The 19,958-nt window shown below is 43.7% G+C and overlaps 1 protein-coding gene across 4 annotated transcripts; it reads left to right on the top strand.

Annotated features, from left to right (window-relative positions):
• The first annotated feature begins 1,388 nt into the window (after window positions 1–1,388).
• Window positions 1,389–19,211, top strand: SEC11C (SEC11 homolog C, signal peptidase complex subunit). 4 transcript variants are annotated; one of them, XM_021686384.1, is made up of 6 exons: window positions 1,389–1,586; window positions 8,655–8,764; window positions 13,672–13,821; window positions 15,920–16,039; window positions 18,320–18,377; window positions 19,011–19,211. In XM_021686384.1, the coding sequence occupies exons 1-6, from the start codon at window positions 1,500–1,502 to the stop codon at window positions 19,062–19,064; spliced, it is 579 nt and encodes a 192-aa protein (XP_021542059.1). In that variant the 5' UTR covers window positions 1,389–1,499; the 3' UTR covers window positions 19,065–19,211. The 4 variants fall into 4 exon arrangements, with proteins under 4 accessions (XP_021542059.1, XP_021542060.1, XP_044777232.1 ...); XM_021686385.1 differs by lacking the exon at window positions 13,672–13,821 and having other exon boundaries at window positions 1,403–1,586; XM_044921297.1 differs by lacking the exon at window positions 15,920–16,039 and having other exon boundaries at window positions 1,403–1,586.
• The last annotated feature ends 747 nt before the right edge of the window (window positions 19,212–19,958 follow it).

The raw sequence follows: 19,958 nt of genomic DNA, 5'->3' as shown, positions 1-19,958 counted from the left end.
AGGTCATGATCCCAGGGTCCTGGCATTGAGCCCCGCATCGAGACCCACATCGGGCTCCCTGCCCAGTGGGGAGTCTGCTTCTCCCTCTCCCTCTGCTGCTCCCCCTGCTTGTGCTCTCTCTTGCTCTGTTAAATAAATAAAATATTTTTAAAAATCTTTTTTGAAAAGATTTTATTTATTATTTATTGAGTGAGTGAGTGAGTGCGTGAGTGAGTGAGTGTGAGCAGGGGGAGGGGCAGAGGGAGAGGAAGTGTGAGAATCTCAAGCAGCCTCCGCACTGACTGAGCGCAGAGCCCTACTCTGGGCTGGATCTCATGACCCTGAGATCATGACCTGAGCCAAAATCAAGAGTCTGATGCTTAACTGACTGAACCACCCTGGGACCCCTGGGATAATTTAAATTGCAACCTGCCCCCTACACCCAGAGCACCTCATTCCTCTTATTCCCTTTTCTTATTTCCATAGCACCACTGCCCTCTAGGTACTGTATAATTTACTCATTTATTATATCTACTTCTGTTAGAAGGTATAGAATGTAAGTTTTATGAGGGCAGGCATCTTATTTTGTTCACTGATGTTTCTCAAGTGCCTAGAAAAGGGCCAGGTACATAGTAGATGCTTCAGAAAGAGTTGTGAATAAAAGAATGAAATAAATAATGCATAACTGAGTGAATGAATGATCTAGCTAATCTACAATTGGAAATTGTAAAATTTGAGTTCTATTTCAGACTCTGACCCTTAACCTTGGCCAGGTCCTTTAGACTTTCTGTGCCTGTTGCTTCGTGTATAAAATTAGGTGGTTATTTATTCGTTCAATTAATATTTATTGCAACACAACACAACATGGTCAAGAGGATACAACGATGCTTCCTTGCATTCAAATCCTACTACTTCTTGCAGAGCGTAGAACTCTGCGACTTCAAAAATCCCGCCTCTTTCAAGCCCCGCCCACCAGCCATGTTATTCTTTAGGCTCCTCCCCGATTCAGCCCAGCCAGGTGCCTGTGTAGAGGCCCCGCCTCCGCTCGGCGCAGTCATCCAATGGCTAAGATACACGGGCAGGCGAATGCCGGGGAGCTTTAGGTGTCCTCTTGGCGCCTGACCAGAGTCTTGAGGAGTTCAGTTCCTCTTGAATAGTCGCTTCCCCGAGTTGTCCCTGCGATATGCAAGATCACCCTCTCCCCCAAGTTCGCTCGGAAGGGTCGGACAAGGCTCCTGAGTCCCGTCGCTGCCCTCCCTAGAAGCCCCGGGTCTTCACTGGACGAGCCTCTCGCCCCGCAGCATTCTGGGAGTGGTAGTTTTCTTCTTCCCAGTTCCTTCCAGGCGGACTGGTGGCTACGATTCGCAGAGAACTACCATTCCCAGGCGCCCGAGCGAGTTGCCGGTCACGTGACCCGCAAGGACAAGGGCTGGTAGGCGGGGGCCGGGTCGGGTCGGTGCTCAGCAACTGTCTGTGACGCCCGGAGAGGGTGGGCAGTCTCGGCCCCTGGAGAGCCCGCCATGGTGCGCGCGGGCGCCGTGGGGACGCATCTCCCGGCGTCCGGCTTGGACATCTTCGGGGACCTGAGGAAGATGAACAAGCGCCAGGTAAGGGAGGCCCGCGCGGGGGGCGCGCCCCGGACCGAGAACCGGCTGCAACTGCGGGGAGTCGGGGCTTTCTGGGTAGGGCTCCGGGAAGGACAGTGCCCGGGGACTGGGGCCGACGGCGCCCCCAGGCTCCCCCACCGGCTCTCAGAGGCCCTGGGTTCAAATCTGCGCAAACCCACGTGTGGGCACGGGTGTGCGCTGTCTTGACTGACAAGAGCGCAGTGAGGGGAGGGTGGCCAGAAAGGAGAAGAGACTAGGAATCTAGTCCTACGGATGTCAGATGTGGTTGAGCAAGCCAGGAGAGGTGACTCGGCCGAGTGACAGCTGTCTGCACGTGTTTGAAGGGCCAGCCCCTGGAAGAGGGAATAGATTTCTCTGTGAGGCTCTGGAGGCCTGACACCCCGAGGAAGGCTGCCCGCGGATGGAAGGGGCGAGAAGGCAGGCGAAAGGAAAGAACTTTCTGACAGTGGAAACTGTCCAGTAATGCCTCCCAAAGTAATTTCTTCGCATTCTGGGAAGTGTTCTCCCCACTATGCATCAGGACTAAATAAAGCTTCTTGTGCCTGGCGATCTCACTGGGGATGCTCAATCGTTTTAGACTCAGTGTTCCAGAGGGGACCCCGGAAGTCTTCCCTAATTTCTTAGATTCTGTCATCTGGCTGCACCTTGAATATAGGAAGCAGTCAGCGTGGGTTCTCTGGGCAACTGGGGTTGATTTCTCACTCTTCTGTGACCTCAGAGGAAAACTTCCTTCTTGCTCTCTCCTTGGTCAGCTCCTTGGCCAGCATCGCTGTCTTTGAGTCTTCAATATAAGGCTGAGTAGGGACTGGAAAGGAAGCCCTCTCAGCCAGGAAAAATGCAGTTGCTTAAGCTTCTAGATAGAGAATTTAGGGGACCTGTAGGGCATGATAGATCCTAATGGATCCTAATACGTTTATTGGTATGAATAATAAATTATGCTAAGAAAAATGGAACCATCCTATTGGTAATTTTGATCGTCTTTGAAAATGGTATAGGGGCTCCTGGATGGCTCACTGGGTTAAGTGTTCAACCCTTGATTTAGGCTCAGGTTGGAGTCCCAAGATGGAGCCTCACATGGGGCTCCCCGTTGGGCATGGAGCCTGCTTAAGATTCTCTCTCTCCCTCTTCCTCTGCTTCTCCCCTCCTCCTCACCCCCTCGTGCTCTCGCTCTCTAAAACAAACAAAAACACTTAAAAAGAAAATGGTATAAATTCTCATGATTTTGACCCATCCTGTCATTTTTGCCACTATATTGTGGAGTGGGATGATGCCTATGGCATAGCAGAACTTATGCCTGTGGACATATGGGTTTGGTTTGGTTTGGTTTGGTTTTCCAAAAAGAATTGCATACTAGTGCGGTAGTGTGGGAGAGCTTGGTGACTCAAGTCACCAAGTCTAAACTGTTGTTTAGAATCTGGTTGTTTCTAGGTGTGCATGGCTGATGAGCTCTTAGGCGTTTCTGTGATTAAGACGAGTTGTGGCAGTGATTATCACCAGCTTGAAAAACCAACAGCTAATTCCCTGAGCACTGATGCTGTTCCCAAGAAAATCCTCCAGAAAATAAAGCTTTATTTTAAACTCTAGACCTAATTGGCTAGGTTTTCAAAATGTCTCTAAAACTGGTACTGATTACTGGTGGTTATAATTGCAGACTATCAGAGACGGCCTTCTGATGACCGTCTCAACTCCTAAACTAGTTTGCCTTTTGAAAGATCTGTGTATTCCCACTCTTGGTGATAAGGCCTGTCAGTAGCTGTTGCATTGTCTATGTTTTGCTAGTTTCCTAATTAAAATGCAGAACCTCAAATCTGCTTCCTCCTGGCTTTCATTCTTCTTCTTTTAAGCTTTGTCCTTTTGTTTCTTTTTCCCCTCCAAAATAGCATCCTCTGACACCTTGTCAGGCATGCATGCTCCGCCAGTCTTGGAAGTGGGACCTCCTTTCTCTGCTGCCCCAGCTTGCTATAAAATAAAGCAAGAGCCACATGCAAAAACAAGGACTCTTTGTTTCTGCAGTGAGGAAGAGAGGAAGGAAGAAATACAGCTACTGGCATTTCTGCTGCTTTGTCGGCCAGAATATCGGGTCTGAAATGTTTGTTTGAAACTCTCAGACATTGGCTGTTTCATCTTTGGTTGACAGAGACTGAGTGTGCGCTTGCTTCTGAACTTTTGCTTCGGCTCTGAATTGCCGAGCTTAGAAAGTTGGGAGGTGAAGATGGACGAACAAAAGGCACCAGTGAAACGTGGTGGTGTATTTCTTACATCCCAGTCAGTTTGTCAGTAGTTCAACCAAAATTATGTTTCTGAATTCTGGGATTTTAATCCTATACTCAGATTAGTAGGTTCCTTAAAGGTAGGGTGTTGAAGTAGGATCTGCGGTTTTGCAATTAGCCTGTTAGGTTTTTGTATAATCGGTTATTTTTTTTAGCCAATAGACGTCTTGCTCAGAGGACTTTTTTTTTGAGGAATTGATTTTACTTCCCCTCGATAAATTTTTCAAGCATAGAAAATCATACTGGAAAAATTGTCAGCACTAGGCCTTTATTACATAAATGGCAAGGTTTTATACTTTGCTTTTATCAGGGTGGAGCCCGATGGTTTGAAAATCTGTCTAAAAATGACAATTTCTGTTTAAAACTGTGGTTTGGGGCTTTCCCAGTCAGATCTGTAACTCATAATGAAACAACATTTATTTATCAAGTCCTTCAAGTCAGGCAGAGCAGGTGGAGAAGTTTTCGAATGCGAGCTACGGCGAACAGCCTCTGCTTTAGACTGATGTGCCTTGCAAGGCAGATTTTACTTCAGAAGCAACAATTTAATGTATTATAGCCTGATGCTTTAACAGTATCCGCTTGGCACTCCAGTTTCCTTCTTTGTCTTTTGGGGATTTAGTGAGAGTTTCATAATTTGCTCTTGACACAGTAACCAAAGAGCTGTTTTGTTTTTTTTTAATGGTGTGTAACTTTAATTTTGAATTACATTTATCTTCTTTTCAATTATTACATCAGAATAGCTTCATGGTTTTTTGTTTTTTTTTAAGATTTTATTTATTTATTAGAGAGAGAGAGGAAGCAGGAGAGTGAGAGTGAGCGGGGGTGAGGGGCAGAGGGAGAAGCAGGCTCCCCGCTGAGCAGGGAGCCCGATGCGGGGCTGGATCCCAGGACCCTGGGATCATGACCTGAGCCGAAGGCAGACGCTTAACCGACTGAGCCACCCAGGTGTCCCACTTCACGGTTATTTTAATTCATTTTTATGTCCCCACTTCCAGTTATTTCCTCCATAAATACCTGGAATGACATAATTTCACAGATGTGTAATAGGAGCAATATGAGCTCTGCTTTTCCTACCTTACTGCCACGTCAGACTGCGTGTTCCTGTTTTGTCACACTCTTCAAAGTAATCATTTTAACGGCCATATAACATTCTGTCAAGTTCCTTTAAACATTTATTTTCCCCAGACTTTGGAATTAGCTCATGTCCATCACAGAAATTTTAAAGAAGAGAGAATAGTTTAAAGAAGAAAATTCAATCACTCATAATTCCACCATGCTAACATGGCCTCTGTTGGCCTTTGAGGGCACCTCCTTGTGTTCATTTTACAAACTGCTTTGCAGTTTGTGGAGATTCTACTGAGACTACACTTTTGTTTTAAATAGTGCAGTTACTTACCACTATTTTACTCAATCATTTCTCTGTTGTTGCTCATTTATTTCCTTTTCTCTGTTACTAGAAATAGGACCATGATGTGTATAGTTGGGCCATAATTCCCTATCTGCCTTTATTGTAGACGAAATTTCTAAAGTAGGATTACTGGGCCCAAAGTAACCTCATGATTCTGGTGCCAGATTGGTCTCAGAATGACCGTGTCTGCTTGCCTTCTCACCACAGTGCACCCTGGGTATTAGGGTGCACCGAGTATTAGCATTAAAAAAACAAAAACAAAAACAAAACCCCAAACTTGAAGTTTGCTAGGCATAAAAAAGAAGAGGGGAGGAGGGAGGGAGGATTGGATTTGAACACTCTAAGTGTTTATTCACCACTTGTATTTCTTCTTTGGAAAAGTAATAGTTTTAAGCTTTTACCTCTTGTTGTTGTTTTGGGGATTTTAGTGTTTTTCTCACTGTTTGTGCCCACCATATATTAAAGATGTTTATTTTCTCACTATTTACTCAACAAATTGAGTACTTACTTTTTGCCAGACCTGTGTTGAACTTTGGAGGTACAGCTGTGAACAAGGCCAAAATGATCTTTGCCTTTGTAGAACATACAGTCTAATGTAAAAGACACATTAAAAATGATATGTATAATTATAGTGATGGATGCTATAAAGAAGTGCAGAATGCAGTGAGAATATGTAACAGGAGGACCTAGGCTGGTCTACAGCAGAGTAGCAAGCTCCAGCCCACCATCTGTGTTTGTTTGTTTGTTTGTTTGTTTAGAGACTTGGGGGTGGGAGGTAGGGTTGGGGGAGGGGCAGAGAGGAGAGAGAGAATCTGAAGCAGGCTTCATGCCCAGCGTCCAGTGCAGGGCTCAATGTCACGTTCCTGAGATCATGATCTGAGCCGAAATCAAGAGTCAGACACTTAGCCGACTGAGCCACCCAGGCACCCCCCACACTATCTATTTTTATTTATTTATTTATTTATTTATTTATTTATTTATTTAAAGATTTTATTTTATTTTATTTTGACAGAGAGAGACCCAGCGAGAGAGGGAGCACAAGCAGGGGGAGTGGGAGAGGGAGAAGCAGGCTTCCCGCGGAGCAGGGAGCCCGATGCGGGGCTCGATCCCAGGACCCTGGGATCATGACCCGAGCCGAAGGCAGACGCTTAATGACTGAGCCATCCAGGCGCCCCACCATCTATTTTTATAAATAAAGTTAATTGGAACACAGCCATATTCATTCTTTTACATATTGTCTTTAGTTGCTTTCTCGCTACAATGGCAGGGTTGTGTAATTTCAACAGAGACTATATGGTTTGTAAAATACTTATTATGTGGCCCTTTACAGAAAAAGTTTGCTGACTCCTAGTCTAGTGGGTCAGGGAGGGCTTCCCTGGGGAACTGGTGCCGAAAGTAGGATTTAAGATGCGTGAGCATTAGGTATGCTAAGGAATCTAGGGAGAGAGCGTCTGGGCAGAGTAAATAGCCAGGTCACGATCCTGGAGTGGATAGGAGCATGTGCTCTCTGAAGCACTGACAGATACCACTGTCGTACCTGGAGTGCAGTGAGCTTCACCAGCTGAAGCTAGGGAGTACGGGGATGTACCAGACAGGGCCGTAGAGACCATATTCATCCTCAGAGTAGTGCGATCCAATTGAAGGGATGCAGTCGAGGGGCAGCTGAAGCAGGGCATAGAGATGATCAGATGGCCAGAGGTGCATTTGCAAGTGAGTGTAGAGTGTAACGTGGAGAGTGCATTGACAGAGGTGTGTATGGACGTCAGGAAACTGGTTGGCAGGCTCTTGCAGTTGCTCAATGGGCTCTGTTGGTGACTTGGATGAGAGTGGTGCCAGTGGGAATAGAGAGAATGCAACAGATTCCAGGAATGTTTAGAAGGTAGAATGTATAGAACGAATTGGGAGGGGGAGTGACAAGAGTCCTGCCATGTAGATGAGCACATATGGCAGAAGAACAGGTGTACATGGGCAGGTAGAGGGGGATAATTGAATTAGAGATGTGGGGATTGAGCAGTTTCAGTTCCAGGCATGTTGTTGAGAGTGGTTGGTTCAGGTGGAGGGAGAAGGACTTTGGAGATGAGGATGTCTAAAAATTGAGACACTAGAGTGTTGGGTAGGCCATCTACGTGGCTCTTCGGATCACCCAGGACAGGGGTTGTGAGGAGGAAGATTGAGGCAGGTACTAGAGTAAGGAGCCATCCTGTAGGGCACTAAGGGCAGATGCCCTGAGGGACTTACATTCCAAGTAGTAGTAGGCACAATGACTTTTGTCCCTGCAGCCTCTTGGAAGACTGTAGACATCTGGCCCAACAATCCAGCTACAGTCCGATATAGGGTGTTGTGAGGTAGACACGTGTTGCTTATCCCCCCTGTAGTCACCAGGGGTTGGGTGTGGCAGGCAACTGTCAGCAAGGAAGAGCCTTGAGCTTTGGCAGGACAAGCCCTGTGGATCTTAACTCAGTGGTCTACGGTGGAGCAAGATCAGCTTAGAACTAGATATCATCTTGTGTGGCTTTCTGCTTATGTTCTTTTTTTTTTTTTAGAAAGTTATTTTTTTATTATGTTAATCACCATACATTACATCATTAGTTTTTGATGTAGTGTTCCATGATTCATTGTTTGTGTATAACATCCAGTGCTCCATGTAGTACGTGCCCTCTTTAATACCCATCACCAGACTAACCCATCCTCCCACCCCCCTCCCCTCTAGAACCCTCAGTTTGTTTTTCAGAGTCCATCATCTCTCATGGTTCATTCTGCCTATGTTCTTAACCAGATATTGTTTGCTTTTTACTTTTTAAAACATTTATGGAAAATTTAAACATCCAGGTGTTTAAAGTTTTTGTTCACTTTGCAATGTAATTTCAGACGCAGAACAGCCTCATCGCTAAGTACTATAGGACTCTGAAGCCTCATTTGAGGTCTCTGGCCAGGTGGCTAATGAGTGGTTCTAGGTAAACCACACTGCGTGCATCAGGCTCTCAGGTTTGACAGGTAGTCTCTACACTAGAGCAGGAGGCCCTCGGGGTAGAAGTTGAATAACAGGACTCTTCAGGGTTGAAGGTTCTGGGAAATCCCAGAGAAGTAAGTAGAGTCTTATCGAGGCTTTAACAAAGTAGGTCCCGTGGATTGCTCTGGGTTTTTTCTCTCATTGCTCACTGAAAGAGAGATAATATACAGAAGGCTCATTCCATGGACTAAAGTTGAAATACTACCTGAGTTTGCAGTTTGTGTGAATTAGCTTAATATCCTAAAATCACAACTTAGCTTTTTGTTTTGTTTTTTTTGTAAACAAGCTCATCTCCAGCTTAGGGTTTGTGCATATTCTTCCATTGGTTTTCACTTTGGGTTTGGCCTTTCTCGTTCCAGCTCTATTACCAGGTTTTAAACTTTGCCATGATCGTGTCTTCTGCGCTTATGATCTGGAAAGGCTTGATCGTCCTCACTGGCAGCGAGAGCCCGATCGTGGTGGTGCTGAGGTAGGTTCCGCACGCTGTCTCGCTGCTGTCATGCTCCTGCCCGAGACAGAGGAGCAGTGTTGCCTGAGCGAAAGCCTGCGTGACAGCCAACGCTCAGTATTTTCACTGGGTAGACTATTAGAGTTTTCTTTGTTGATAACCTGTTTTCATTTCGTTCTGGCCTTTGTTGAAACATCTTACCTTTTTCAGCACGCACTTCAGAGCTTTTATCGTGGGGATGCTAAAGCCCCAGTACTATATATTTGCTTTTGCATTTTAATGCTTTAATGCACCTAAAATAACAATCCTATGTGATTATTTGTGTACAAATTGATTTTAAACATAAGTAATTTAAAACTGTGATTTAAAACTGTGATTTGGTTTTCTTTGTACCAGACAGGGAAGCGTATCTCCCCAGTGCCCAGCAGAGTGTGCTGTGTTGTTTCAAGTGTCTTCGACAACACTGTTGTACGGGGCTACTCTCTTCCTGAGACTGTTATTCTTCTAAAGCACAGGATGTTAATTTGAGAAAAGTTAATACTTTAGTTAACTTCATACGGCCATAAAGTCATGCAAGGGGGGAAACGTAATCAGTTTGAAATCAAAGAAACATGTTAGGGAGCCCTTAGGTGCTTCAAGATGCTCTCTGTCCAGTGTGGCCTAGACCATCGAGCCTTGCGGGGTTGGGGGGAGAGGGGCGGGGGTGATGGAGCCCGTGTGCTTTACAGGGGGAGCAGTAGGCGATAGCAGTGACCGGGCAGGGTCACCTTTGGCCCATGGAGGAGCCAAGGTCAGCACGCAGGGTTCGTGCCTCCCAAACCAGTGCCCTTGCCCTCCACTGGGCCGTGCTGCCATATCATGGGGCTTCAGCCGTGGCCCTGGCTTCACCAGGTTGCCCTGGTGTGGCTGGCCAAGGGGCCTTTCTAGAGAGACACTGCTTTCATAAATTTAGGAGCCTTAGAAGAGCACACGGGTTTCTGATTCACTGGCGTTCACACTGTGCCCTAGGAGTGCCCTGGGGTCCAGTGGATAGGTTAGGAGGGAGAAAGGGAGCAAATACATGGATTCTAGAGACCTCAGCCTTGTTTCAGTTACAGCAGCTCCATTTTTTATGTATTGTATATGGGTATACAGCCTGGTAAGATTTCATTCAAAAGAAGGATTTTAAGCTTTTTTTTTTTTTCATTAGAAATTAAAAACCTCTGGGGCGCCTGGGTGGCTCATTCAGCTAAGCGTCTGTCTGCCTTCGGCTCAGGTCATGATCTCAGGGTCCTGGGATCGAGTCCCGCATCGGGCTCCCTGTTCAGTGGGGAGTCTGCTTCTCCCTGTGCCCCTCACCCCGCTTGTGTGCTCCCCCCTCAAATAAATAAATAAAATCTTAAAAAAAAAAGAAATTAAAAACCTCTAATTTAGATGGGCCCTCCTACTTAACAGATAAAGAGCCTGAGGCCCATGAAGGCCAAGCCACTTGCATCTTACAGTTACTTTTGACAAAGCCCAAACTAGATCCCAGATGTTCTGGTTTTCCTTAAATCACACAGACACACTTGTACACAGAAACTGTTGTAACATTGCGGTCTGTAGGGACTTCTTTTTTTTAAAGCACCCTTTATAGTTCTAAATTTGGTTTGTCAACATAAACTATTGACATCGTGAGAGATGTGTGACTTTGGGGAACACTGACCTTTGGGAAATCCCTGGACTGTGAGGAAAGCAAGTGTAAGTTGATATTAGTGAAACATTCCAAAGAAGTGCATTCCTCATGAGACATGATAATGAGTCTTTTTCTTTTTTTTCTTTTATTTATTTATTTATTTATTAAGATTTTATTTATTTATTTGACAGAGAGAGACAGTGAGAGAGGGAACACCAGTAGGGGGAGTGGGAGAGGGAGAAGCAGGCTTCCCACTGAGCAGGGAGCCCGATGTGGGGCTCGATCCCAGGACCCTGGGATCATGACCTGAGCTGAAGGCAGATGCTTAATGACTGAGCCACCCAGGCGCCCCTCTTTTTCTTTTTTTTTTTTTAAAGATTTTATTTATTTATTTGACAGAGAGAGACATAGCGAGAGAGGGAACACAAGCAGGGGGAGTGGGAGAGGGAGAAGCAGGCTTCCCGCTGAGCAGGGAGCCCGATGCGGGGCTCGATCCCAGGACCCTGGGATCATGACCTGAGCCGAAGGCAGATGCTTAACGACTGGGCCACCCAGGCGCCCCAACGATAATGACCCTTGATGACAAACTGTACTCTTCTGCTTCTGAGACTTATCCAGGAGGTTTTTCTAGTTGTAGTTCTTAAGTGTTTGCTCTTTCTTTCCCTCATAGTCATTTATATTTCTAGCCCTCTCTCTATTTTTTATTCAGACTTCCTATTTTTGAATGCTAGATCTGTTATGATACTTAGTGTCACTGGTTTCACTTAAATAATAAACACATCAGCAAGTACTTAGTGACAGGCAAGTCTCCGCTGTGTTTCTCTTTGCTGATCTGCATGTGCTGACAAGTTTAAGGTGGTCCAGGGCCTGGAGGGACAGGAGGGCCAACTTCTTGAGCTGCTGCCATTTTAACTCACATTTTCCTTTAAAGCACTCCATTTCTTCACTAGGCTGGTTCTTCCTCACTGCATCCTGCCCTCAACAAACTTCTCACTGGTTTTTGATCATACAGCCTCTATATTGCAATATTGTTTGGTCTTATTTATTTTCTCATGCATTATGACACAGCATGAGCATATGGAAAATGAATTCTGAATGGATTAAAGACCTCAGTGTGAGACAGGAATCCAGCAAAATCCTAGAGGAGAACATAGGCAGTAACCTCTTGGACATTGGCCACAGCAACTTCTTTTTTTTTTTTTTAAGATTTTATTTATTCATTTGAGAGAGAGAATGAGATAGAGAGCATGAGAGGGGGGAGGGTCAGAGAGAGAGGCAGACTCCCTGCTGAGCAGGGAGCCCGATGCGGGACTCGATCCCGGGACTCCAGGATCATGACCTGAGCCGAAGGCAGTCGCTTAACCAACTGAGCCACCCAGGCGCCCCGGCCACAGCAACTTCTTTCAAGACACGTCTCCAAAGGCAAGGGAAACAAAAGCAAAAATGAACTTTTGGGACTTCATCAAGATAAAAAGCTTCTGCACAGCAAAGGAAACACTCAGTGAAACTAAGAGGCAACCCACGGCATGGAAGAAGATATTTGCAAATGACACTACAGATAACGGGCTGGTATCCAAGATCTATAAAGAACTTCTCAAACTCAACACTTAAAAAACAAATAACCCAGTCAAAAAGTGGGCAGAAGATGTGAACAGACACTTCCCCAAAGAAGACATACAAATGGCTAACAGACACATGAAAAAATGCTCAACATCACTAGCCATCAGGGAAATACAAATCAAAACCACAATGAGATACCACTTTACACCAGTTAGAATGGCAAAAATTAACAAAACAGGAAACAACAAATGTTGGGAGGATGTGGAGAAAGGGGAACCCCTCTTACACTGTTTTTTGGGAACGCACGCTGGTGCAGCCACTCTGGAAAACAGTATGGAGGTTCCTCAAGATGTTAAAAATAGAGCTACCCTACGACCCAGCAATTGCACTACTAGGTATTTACCCCAAAGATACAGATGTAGTGATCCAAAGGGGCACATGCACCCCAGTGTTCATAGCAGCATTGTCCCAATAGCCAAACTGGAAGGAGCTGAGATGCCCTTCAACAGATGAATGGATAAAGAAGATGTGGTCCATATATACAATGGAATATTATTCAGCCGTCAGAAAGGATGAATACCTACCATTTGCATCAACACAGATGGAACTGGAGGGGATTATGCTAAGTGAAATAAGTCAAGCAGAGAAAGACATTTATCATATGGTTTCACTCATATGTGGAACATAAGCAATAGCACGAAGGAACATAGGGGAAAGGGGGGAAAACTGAAGGGGGAGAAATCAGAGAGGGAGATGAACCATGAGAGACTATGGACCCTGGGAAACAAAACTGAGGGTTTCAGAGGGGGGTGGGGGGTGGGGGATGGGTAACAGGGTGATGGGTATTAAGGAGGGCGCGTGTTGTGATGAGCACTGGGTGTTATATGCAATTAATGAATCATTGAACACTATATCAAAAACTAATGATGTACTATACAGTGGCTAACTGAACATTAAAAAAAGGGAAAATGAATTCTGTTTTGTTAATTTCAGCTTCTACTAGATTACAATTTACTTTGAATCCACTGAAGATTTTTGGCATGGGTTTACACCAGTACCATGTAGGATTATTTATTGACCTCCATATCAAAAGCAGTCAATATTTGTTAAAATTGGGCTTTCTGTAGAATAATACGGCCTAAGGGATGATGCTGCAGGAGTCCCAAGACTTGGGTTTGAATTTTGTCCCAACCTTCAGCTCATTTTTCGGGTAGATCAGTCTTCTCAGGCATTCATTTGTTTGCTTCTCTTCCTTGAATGGGAATGCCCACGTCCTAGGTGCTGGGGATGAGCCATGAAACGCAAGACTTGCCCTAGAGTATCAACCAGCTTCAGAGTCTGCACTTCTGAATGAAAATAGTAATGTATTTATAGATGTAGAACCTTTTTTTTGAGGCTAAAATTTGGCAGCTTTTACTTCAAAGTGTTCACATTATACTTGGTTCTTTTTCTACCTAATACAAAGTACAGTGGGGCCTGCTACTATCCTTTTCATACTTAATCTAAGAAGAAATCATTTCCTTTCTCACTTGATGTCATCATCGTGAGCAGTCAGAAGGGAACCACTGTGGCATGTTTGATAGCTCCCAGACCTACCTGACAATTGATGGAGGTGGACACTTTCACGGATAGGTTTATTTTTGTGTTCTTCATGAATTGAAAAGTTCCCCTGTGAGCCCAGGCTAATTGGATGTGATTTTGTGTTTCTTCCCAGTGGCAGTATGGAGCCAGCCTTTCACAGAGGTGACCTTCTGTTCCTGACAAACTTTCGGGAAGACCCTATTAGAGCGGGTGAAATTGTGGTCTTTAAAGTCGAAGGACGAGACATTCCGATAGTTCACAGAGTGATCAAAGTTCATGAAAAGTAAGGTGACTTGACTTCTTTTTGGTGGTGTTTTATAAATTTTGGTAGCCAGATTTATTTTATTTATTTATTTATTTATTTATTCATTCATTCCACTAGCACTGATTGTTATCCAACTTTTTTTTTCCATTTTTTTCTCAAGTTTTTATTTAAATTCCAGTTAGTCAACATACAGTGTAATATTAGTTTCAGGTGTGGAATTTGTGATTCAATTTCAGTAGCCAGTTTTCATGGTTGAGTAGAAAGTAGCAGATGCTCTGGATTATGCTCCTAGTCCTGCCATTTACTAATCGGGTGACTGCGGACCTGCTCCTTTACCCAGTCTGTAAGACGGGCATGATAACATTACCATTTCCCATCGTGACTCACAGGGCGAGTGTGAGAACTGAACGGACAGGTGTTTCCGGAAGCACTCAGTGACTTAAGTTGCTGCACAATGGGAGGTGGAAGGTACGACAGTTTAATAGTTATTTGAAGGAGTATCAGAGAAAATCCAGTCCCATTGCAGCTGAGGATGATGATGATGTGAGGACTGTTTTCTGAAATGCAGAAAGCTGCCTGTTTCTGTGTGTCACTTCGGACCAAGCGGCATTCACAGCTGTAGCCTTAGCCCTGGACGGCGGCCCCGCTCGGGGTTCAGTCACTGCGTGTCCTGCTTCAGTTCTCCCCCCACAGATGGTCTTCCTTTCCTTTAAATGCCAGTGGTGGCTTCTGAAGACACTTTTTGGGAACGAGAAACACTGACTTCTACCTCAAATATATTAAGTTCCCAAGGGAGGGTACAGTCACATGATTAGTGAAAATGTTACCTTCTGTATACTGGGTTATTCATTTACCTCTTGCAGCTCAGTGTAGCATTTTTACCTGCCTGAGTTATGGAATTAAACTGACGTGTGTATTTGTGTTTTTTAAATAACAGAGCGTTTCTCATCGCGCATGGGTGTGTGTGGGTGTATGGGTGGGTGTGTGTACACACGAGTGTACTGTAACTATTTGTGTATCTCCAGTGTTAGGTTCCCATTCCATTCGCTGCTTGCAGGGGTCCCCCAAGAAGTCGATACTTAAAATTGTCACTTTGCTTTGCTGTAAACATTGGAATGACCCTGTTTCCGTTTGCGTTGCACTTGTGGTTCTACAGGATGGGACTTGATGTCCACTTGTTAACTGACTGATAAAGAAATATGCATGGTCGTAACGTGACAGCTGACTTAAAAATAATTTCTACAGATGAAAAATTATTCAAAGTTGAGGAAATAATGGTGATTTTCTGTAATTTGCATGAGTTGTGGGAGAGACTGCTTGGGGTTTTATCTTCTTGATTTCCTTTATAACCGCAGCTGCAAATCAGCTTGCTTCTTCTGGCTGGTTTCAAATCTTTGTGGGCTTTTAATATTTTATCTAATTATAATAGTGCTTTTTTTCATTTGTCTTATTGAAAGAAGACCCTCTTTATAGCTCTATAATGCTGTAATGTTGTGTTTCTAGTGTCAAGGCTATGTAAGCGGCGGTTTAGAATGTTTAAAATTAGTCCCATGGGTCTCTTTAACACACTGGTTTATGCCATTTGTGATTCCTGTTTCTTTGCAAACCGGATTTTATACCACTTTGCTCAGTGCTGAAGGAAGCAATGCATTAACATTCTACATTTGGCAAGGAGAAGTAAGTTTGAGGAGGGGTAAGGGCACACCCGCATTGAATTAGCTTGTGCTCAAATCCGTGTGATCTAGGACCACGTTCATGTCTAGAGTGAAGGGGAATATAATCCATGTTCACAAGTTGGTCTTTGAGGACTAAGAGAATGAAAACAGTTGCTGGGAGCTAATCATTGCCTTGCTGGTGCCCTCGTGCTTTGCCATGCTTTTTGGTTATCAGGGTAACATGAGCATTTTAGAATTTGAGTCTGCAAAATCGCCAGCAGACCTGCGTGTTAGTTGGATGGTTATCTGTAAGCAATCACCTTAGACCAGGAAAGATCTAGTTATTGTCGAATGCTCATCTAAATGCCCGTATCCGACTGTGACATGCTGGGTAAACTAATTGTTTTCTAACGATGCTGTGCTGAAAATCATTTGTGAAAGGACATTATTTTGCTTTCTAGAGATAATGGAGACATCAAATTTCTGACTAAAGGAGACAATAATGAAGTTGACGATAGAGGCTTGTACAAAGAGGGCCAGAACTGGCTTGAGAAGAAGGATGTGGTGGGAAGGGCCAGAGGGTGAGCATTAACTTTTAAGTTATATAAAAGATTCAGGAACCAGAAAAATAGTAACAAAGAAACTAGGGGTGCTTGGGTGGGCTCAGTTCGTTAAGCGTCCGACTCTTGGTTTCAGCTCAGGTCATGATCTCAGGTCGTGAGATCAGGCCCTGCATTGGGCTCCGTGCTGAGTGTGGAGCCTGCTGGGGATTCTCTCTCTGCCCCTTCCTCTCTCTCTCTCTTTCTCTCTTTCAGTCTCCCTCTCTCTCTCTCTCTCTTCCTCCCTCCCTCAAAAAAAAAAAGAAACTAAGAAACTAAGCGTATAAGATAATGGAATCACTTGTAAGTAGTCCATGTACTGCATTTACTGTGTAAATACCACTCAGAACTAAGGAATCTAAAACTGAATGCAAGTATATTATCTATATCATTGGTTTAATTCTGTTTTTGAAAGAAATCGTCACCTAGAGATTAGTTATTTGTGGTTTTAAATAGCAGTTACAAGAAATCCTCCCAGAGATAACCACTGTTTAACACTCAAGGGAATATTCTAGACATTCCCTGTACCTATACAGATGTGTGTACATATACAATATGTAATTTTACATAGTAGAATTTTATTTTATTTTTTCACCCAACAAGAAGTTGGAAATAGATTTCTGTGTCAAATCTACACCCATGTATTTTTAAGTGGGTAGGTATTGTTGTTCCACTGATAATCATAAAATCCTAACTTAACCAATCCTCTTTTGGTGGACAGACTATTTCCTGTTTTTCTCTACCAGAAACAGTTATGTGATAAATCTTTTAATATTCATCTTTACATAATTGTTCCAGCAATGAGTTCTGCTTCTGATTGACACAGCAGAGCGTGTATCCTCTTATTAAAAAAACAAAAAAGGCAATTCTTCCCCTCTCTTGGTGACTGTTTTTTATGTTTAACCCTTGTTAGAAGTGTCTTTTTAATCTTCTCTAAATCCCTCGAGCTGTTTAAGGCTGGAGAACCTGGTTACCATTTTCTAAGATTTAGCTCCATCAGTCAGATTGTGGTTTGAGGCCTCTGCTCATCTTCTAACTCCTTTACCCTATTGCGTTTCCACTGGAGTATCTGTGGGGAGAAGAGAGAGACTTCCAGCTAGTCAGTCCTCTATTTTTAGATGTCCTGGGTCAGGCTTCATATAAAGGAGAGCTTGGAGCTGCTGATTTACATGGGACTGGTTGCCTTACCTGGTTTCCCCTTAGTGAGGTGAGGCTTGGGTCCGCTGACTGCATCCCTTTTTTTAAAGATTTTATTTATTTCTTTATCAGAGAGTGCACAAGCAGGGAGAGGGGCAGGCAGAGGGAGAAGCAGACTCCCTGCTGAGCAAGGAGCCTGATTCGGGACTCGATCCCAGGACCCTGAGATCATGACCTGAGCCAAAGGCACTTAACCGACTGAGCCACCCAGGTGTCCCCACTGATTGCATCTTCTCATAAATTTTGTCAGGAGATTCATTGGCTCGCTTATGCCCCAGACCTTCTGTGTCTGTGATCATAATCATGTGGGTATAAATTACAGGACTCACATCTGTATTCACTGCCCAATAAGCCTGTTTGTTACATCTGAAAAGCCCCATGAAATGAAAATGATGATGGTTCTTCCAGTTACAGGCTAATTCTCCATGTATTTTGAAAGTTTTCCCTAACAGCCATCTTTATATAGGCTGTCTAGATGTGACTTCTCCACTAAAAAAATTAAAAACTAGCTTGATAGCAGCTGTCGGTTCCATTGGTACAAGTGGCTCAACTAATTATTTTATTTATTTTTTTTAAAGGATTTTTTTTTTTTAAGATTTTTTAATTTATTTGACAGAGAGAGAGACAGCCAGAGAGAGAACACAAGCAGGGGGAGTGGGAGAGAGAGAAGCAGACTCTCACAGAGTGGGGAGCCCGACTCGGGGCTCGATCCCAGGACCCTGGGATCATGACCTGAGCCGAAGGCAGACGCTTAACGACTGAGCCATCCAGGCATCCGTCAACTAATTATTTTAATTCTGTTACGGTGAATGCAGTGAGCGAAGACAAGCGGCATCTCTAGTTGAAATCATGTGCTTGCCTAAAAAAATCATCCTGCTGTTAGTCATGATGCTTTTGATTAAGAAAGCCTTTTGAGGCAGGAGTAAATGTTAGTTTTATAGCCCTAATCAAGGCTATTCCCAAGGAAGATTTGTGTCCTAAGGCTGATTTAGAGTGTTTTTAAATGTTGCTATCATCATTTTACAAACAATTTTTATATTTCTGGCTTTTCATCCCACAATTTAGGTTTTTACCATATGTTGGTATGGTCACCATAATAATGAATGACTACCCAAAATTCAAGGTAGGAATGTGTCTGTATGTCTGCATTAAAAAAATGTATGTACATTGGAGCTTTTTGCACGTGCTGCTGTAAAGATGCAGTCTGTTTAAAATGTTTTGCTGGGTTTTTTTGTTTTTTTTTTGTTTTTTGCAGAGTGTATTTAACTACAAATTAATATAACCATTTAAATTAACACTTAAATCAGTTATTTAAAATAGCTACTTTCATCTTTTGTGTTCATAGTATATTCTAAAATGGCACCTCTGTATTTGTTGCTTTTTATCACGGAAATCTTTAAACATACAAAAAAAGTAGTACAATAAACCCAGTAATGATGATCTCTCAACCTCAATAAAAATGGTATCTATATTTTTTAAAAACCACTTGAAAAACAATAGGGAACCTACGCAAGAATGAGCAGTGAATTAGCCGTGTTTGTTGGGTGCTTGATCCTTAGTCCATCAATATATTTGGGGGGCGGTTTAAACCATAATGTGGCATTGAACAGCTAGTTTGGAGAACCAGGCAAGGGGGAAGAGGTCATCTTTTGATTCTGTCCTCAGTCTAGCACTGAGCAGACTTCATCTGAATACGTTTATAGACCAAACTAATTTGTAGAGCTCACAGTAATTTCCCACTGTGTTTTCTTTACAGTATGCTCTTTTGGCTGTAATGGGTGCATATGTGTTACTAAAACGTGAATCCTAAAATGAGAAGAAGTTCCTGGGACCAGATTGAAATGAATTCTGTTGAAAAAGAGAAAACCTAATATATTTGAAATGTTCCACTTTCTGTATAAAAGGAAACAATGTGGAGACATTTTTGTCTTGTCCAAATAAATGATTCATCAGTGAAGATTGTTTTCTTTTGTGGGCTCTGATTTGAACCTGCTCAATCTATGTGCCACTCGTGGTAGTCATTCTAAGCCAAGCACCAGGGTCTGGGCCACTTCTGGACCTGCTGCTGGGGATGATGCATGGTCCCCACGATGTAGTCGTAATGTCTGAGTTTCAAAATTAAAACTTTTTGCATGGCATAATAGCATTTCTGGGGGGGAAACGAACAGGCCCCTAAAAGGAAATGGTTTCTTATTTACTAAAGTAGAATCTGGTAAGTTAATAAAGCCTAAAACCTTTTTAAAAGGAAAGATGTAATCTGCTTTGTGTTTGTGGTGGGATCTATCTTGAGATAGTTGGATAAATTATTTGAAAAGTGCTTCATAAATTAGAAAAACAGTGCATCCTCCCTTGAAAACTTACAAAAAGTACAGAAGGGTGAGAGGCGCTCGTCCCTCTCCGTAGTTTCCCAGGGACCTCCACTGTGGGAGTTTTACACAGTGTATCGTCCTGCACAGAAAGTGGTCCTTCACGAAACTGTCAGGCATTTCTGTCCCAGCCATCGCCCTAGGTGCTGGGGCTGTGGAGTCCTAGCCTGGATGGAGTTTGCGGCGTGTGGGAGGAACACTCAGATTTCAGAAGTGACGATTGCTCTGAAGTGAAATTAAACAGGGTCAGCTGACAGAGAGCCAAAGAGAATTCTTGCTTTTCATGTAGAGGCCAGGGAAGACTCAGAGGAGGGGACCTTGAGCAGAGTTAAGAAATC

Source organism: Neomonachus schauinslandi, chromosome 14 (genome assembly GCF_002201575.2).
Source record: "Neomonachus schauinslandi chromosome 14, ASM220157v2, whole genome shotgun sequence".
NCBI classification, from domain to species: domain Eukaryota; kingdom Metazoa; phylum Chordata; class Mammalia; order Carnivora; family Phocidae; genus Neomonachus; species Neomonachus schauinslandi.
This window is presented reverse-complemented; position numbering and strand designations above follow the sequence as displayed.

Excerpts from the sequence above, each read along its gene's own strand:
- SEC11C (XM_021686384.1), top strand. The coding sequence starts at position 1,500 with ATGGTGCGCGCGGGCGCCGTGGGGACGCATCTCCCGGCGTCCGGCTTG. Across the intron at positions 8,765-13,671 it reads CCGATCGTGGTGGTGCTGAG|TGGCAGTATGGAGCCAGCCT; the intron begins GTAGGTTCCGCA and ends GTTTCTTCCCAG. Across the intron at positions 18,378-19,010 it reads ATGACTACCCAAAATTCAAG|TATGCTCTTTTGGCTGTAAT; the intron begins GTAGGAATGTGT and ends TTTTCTTTACAG.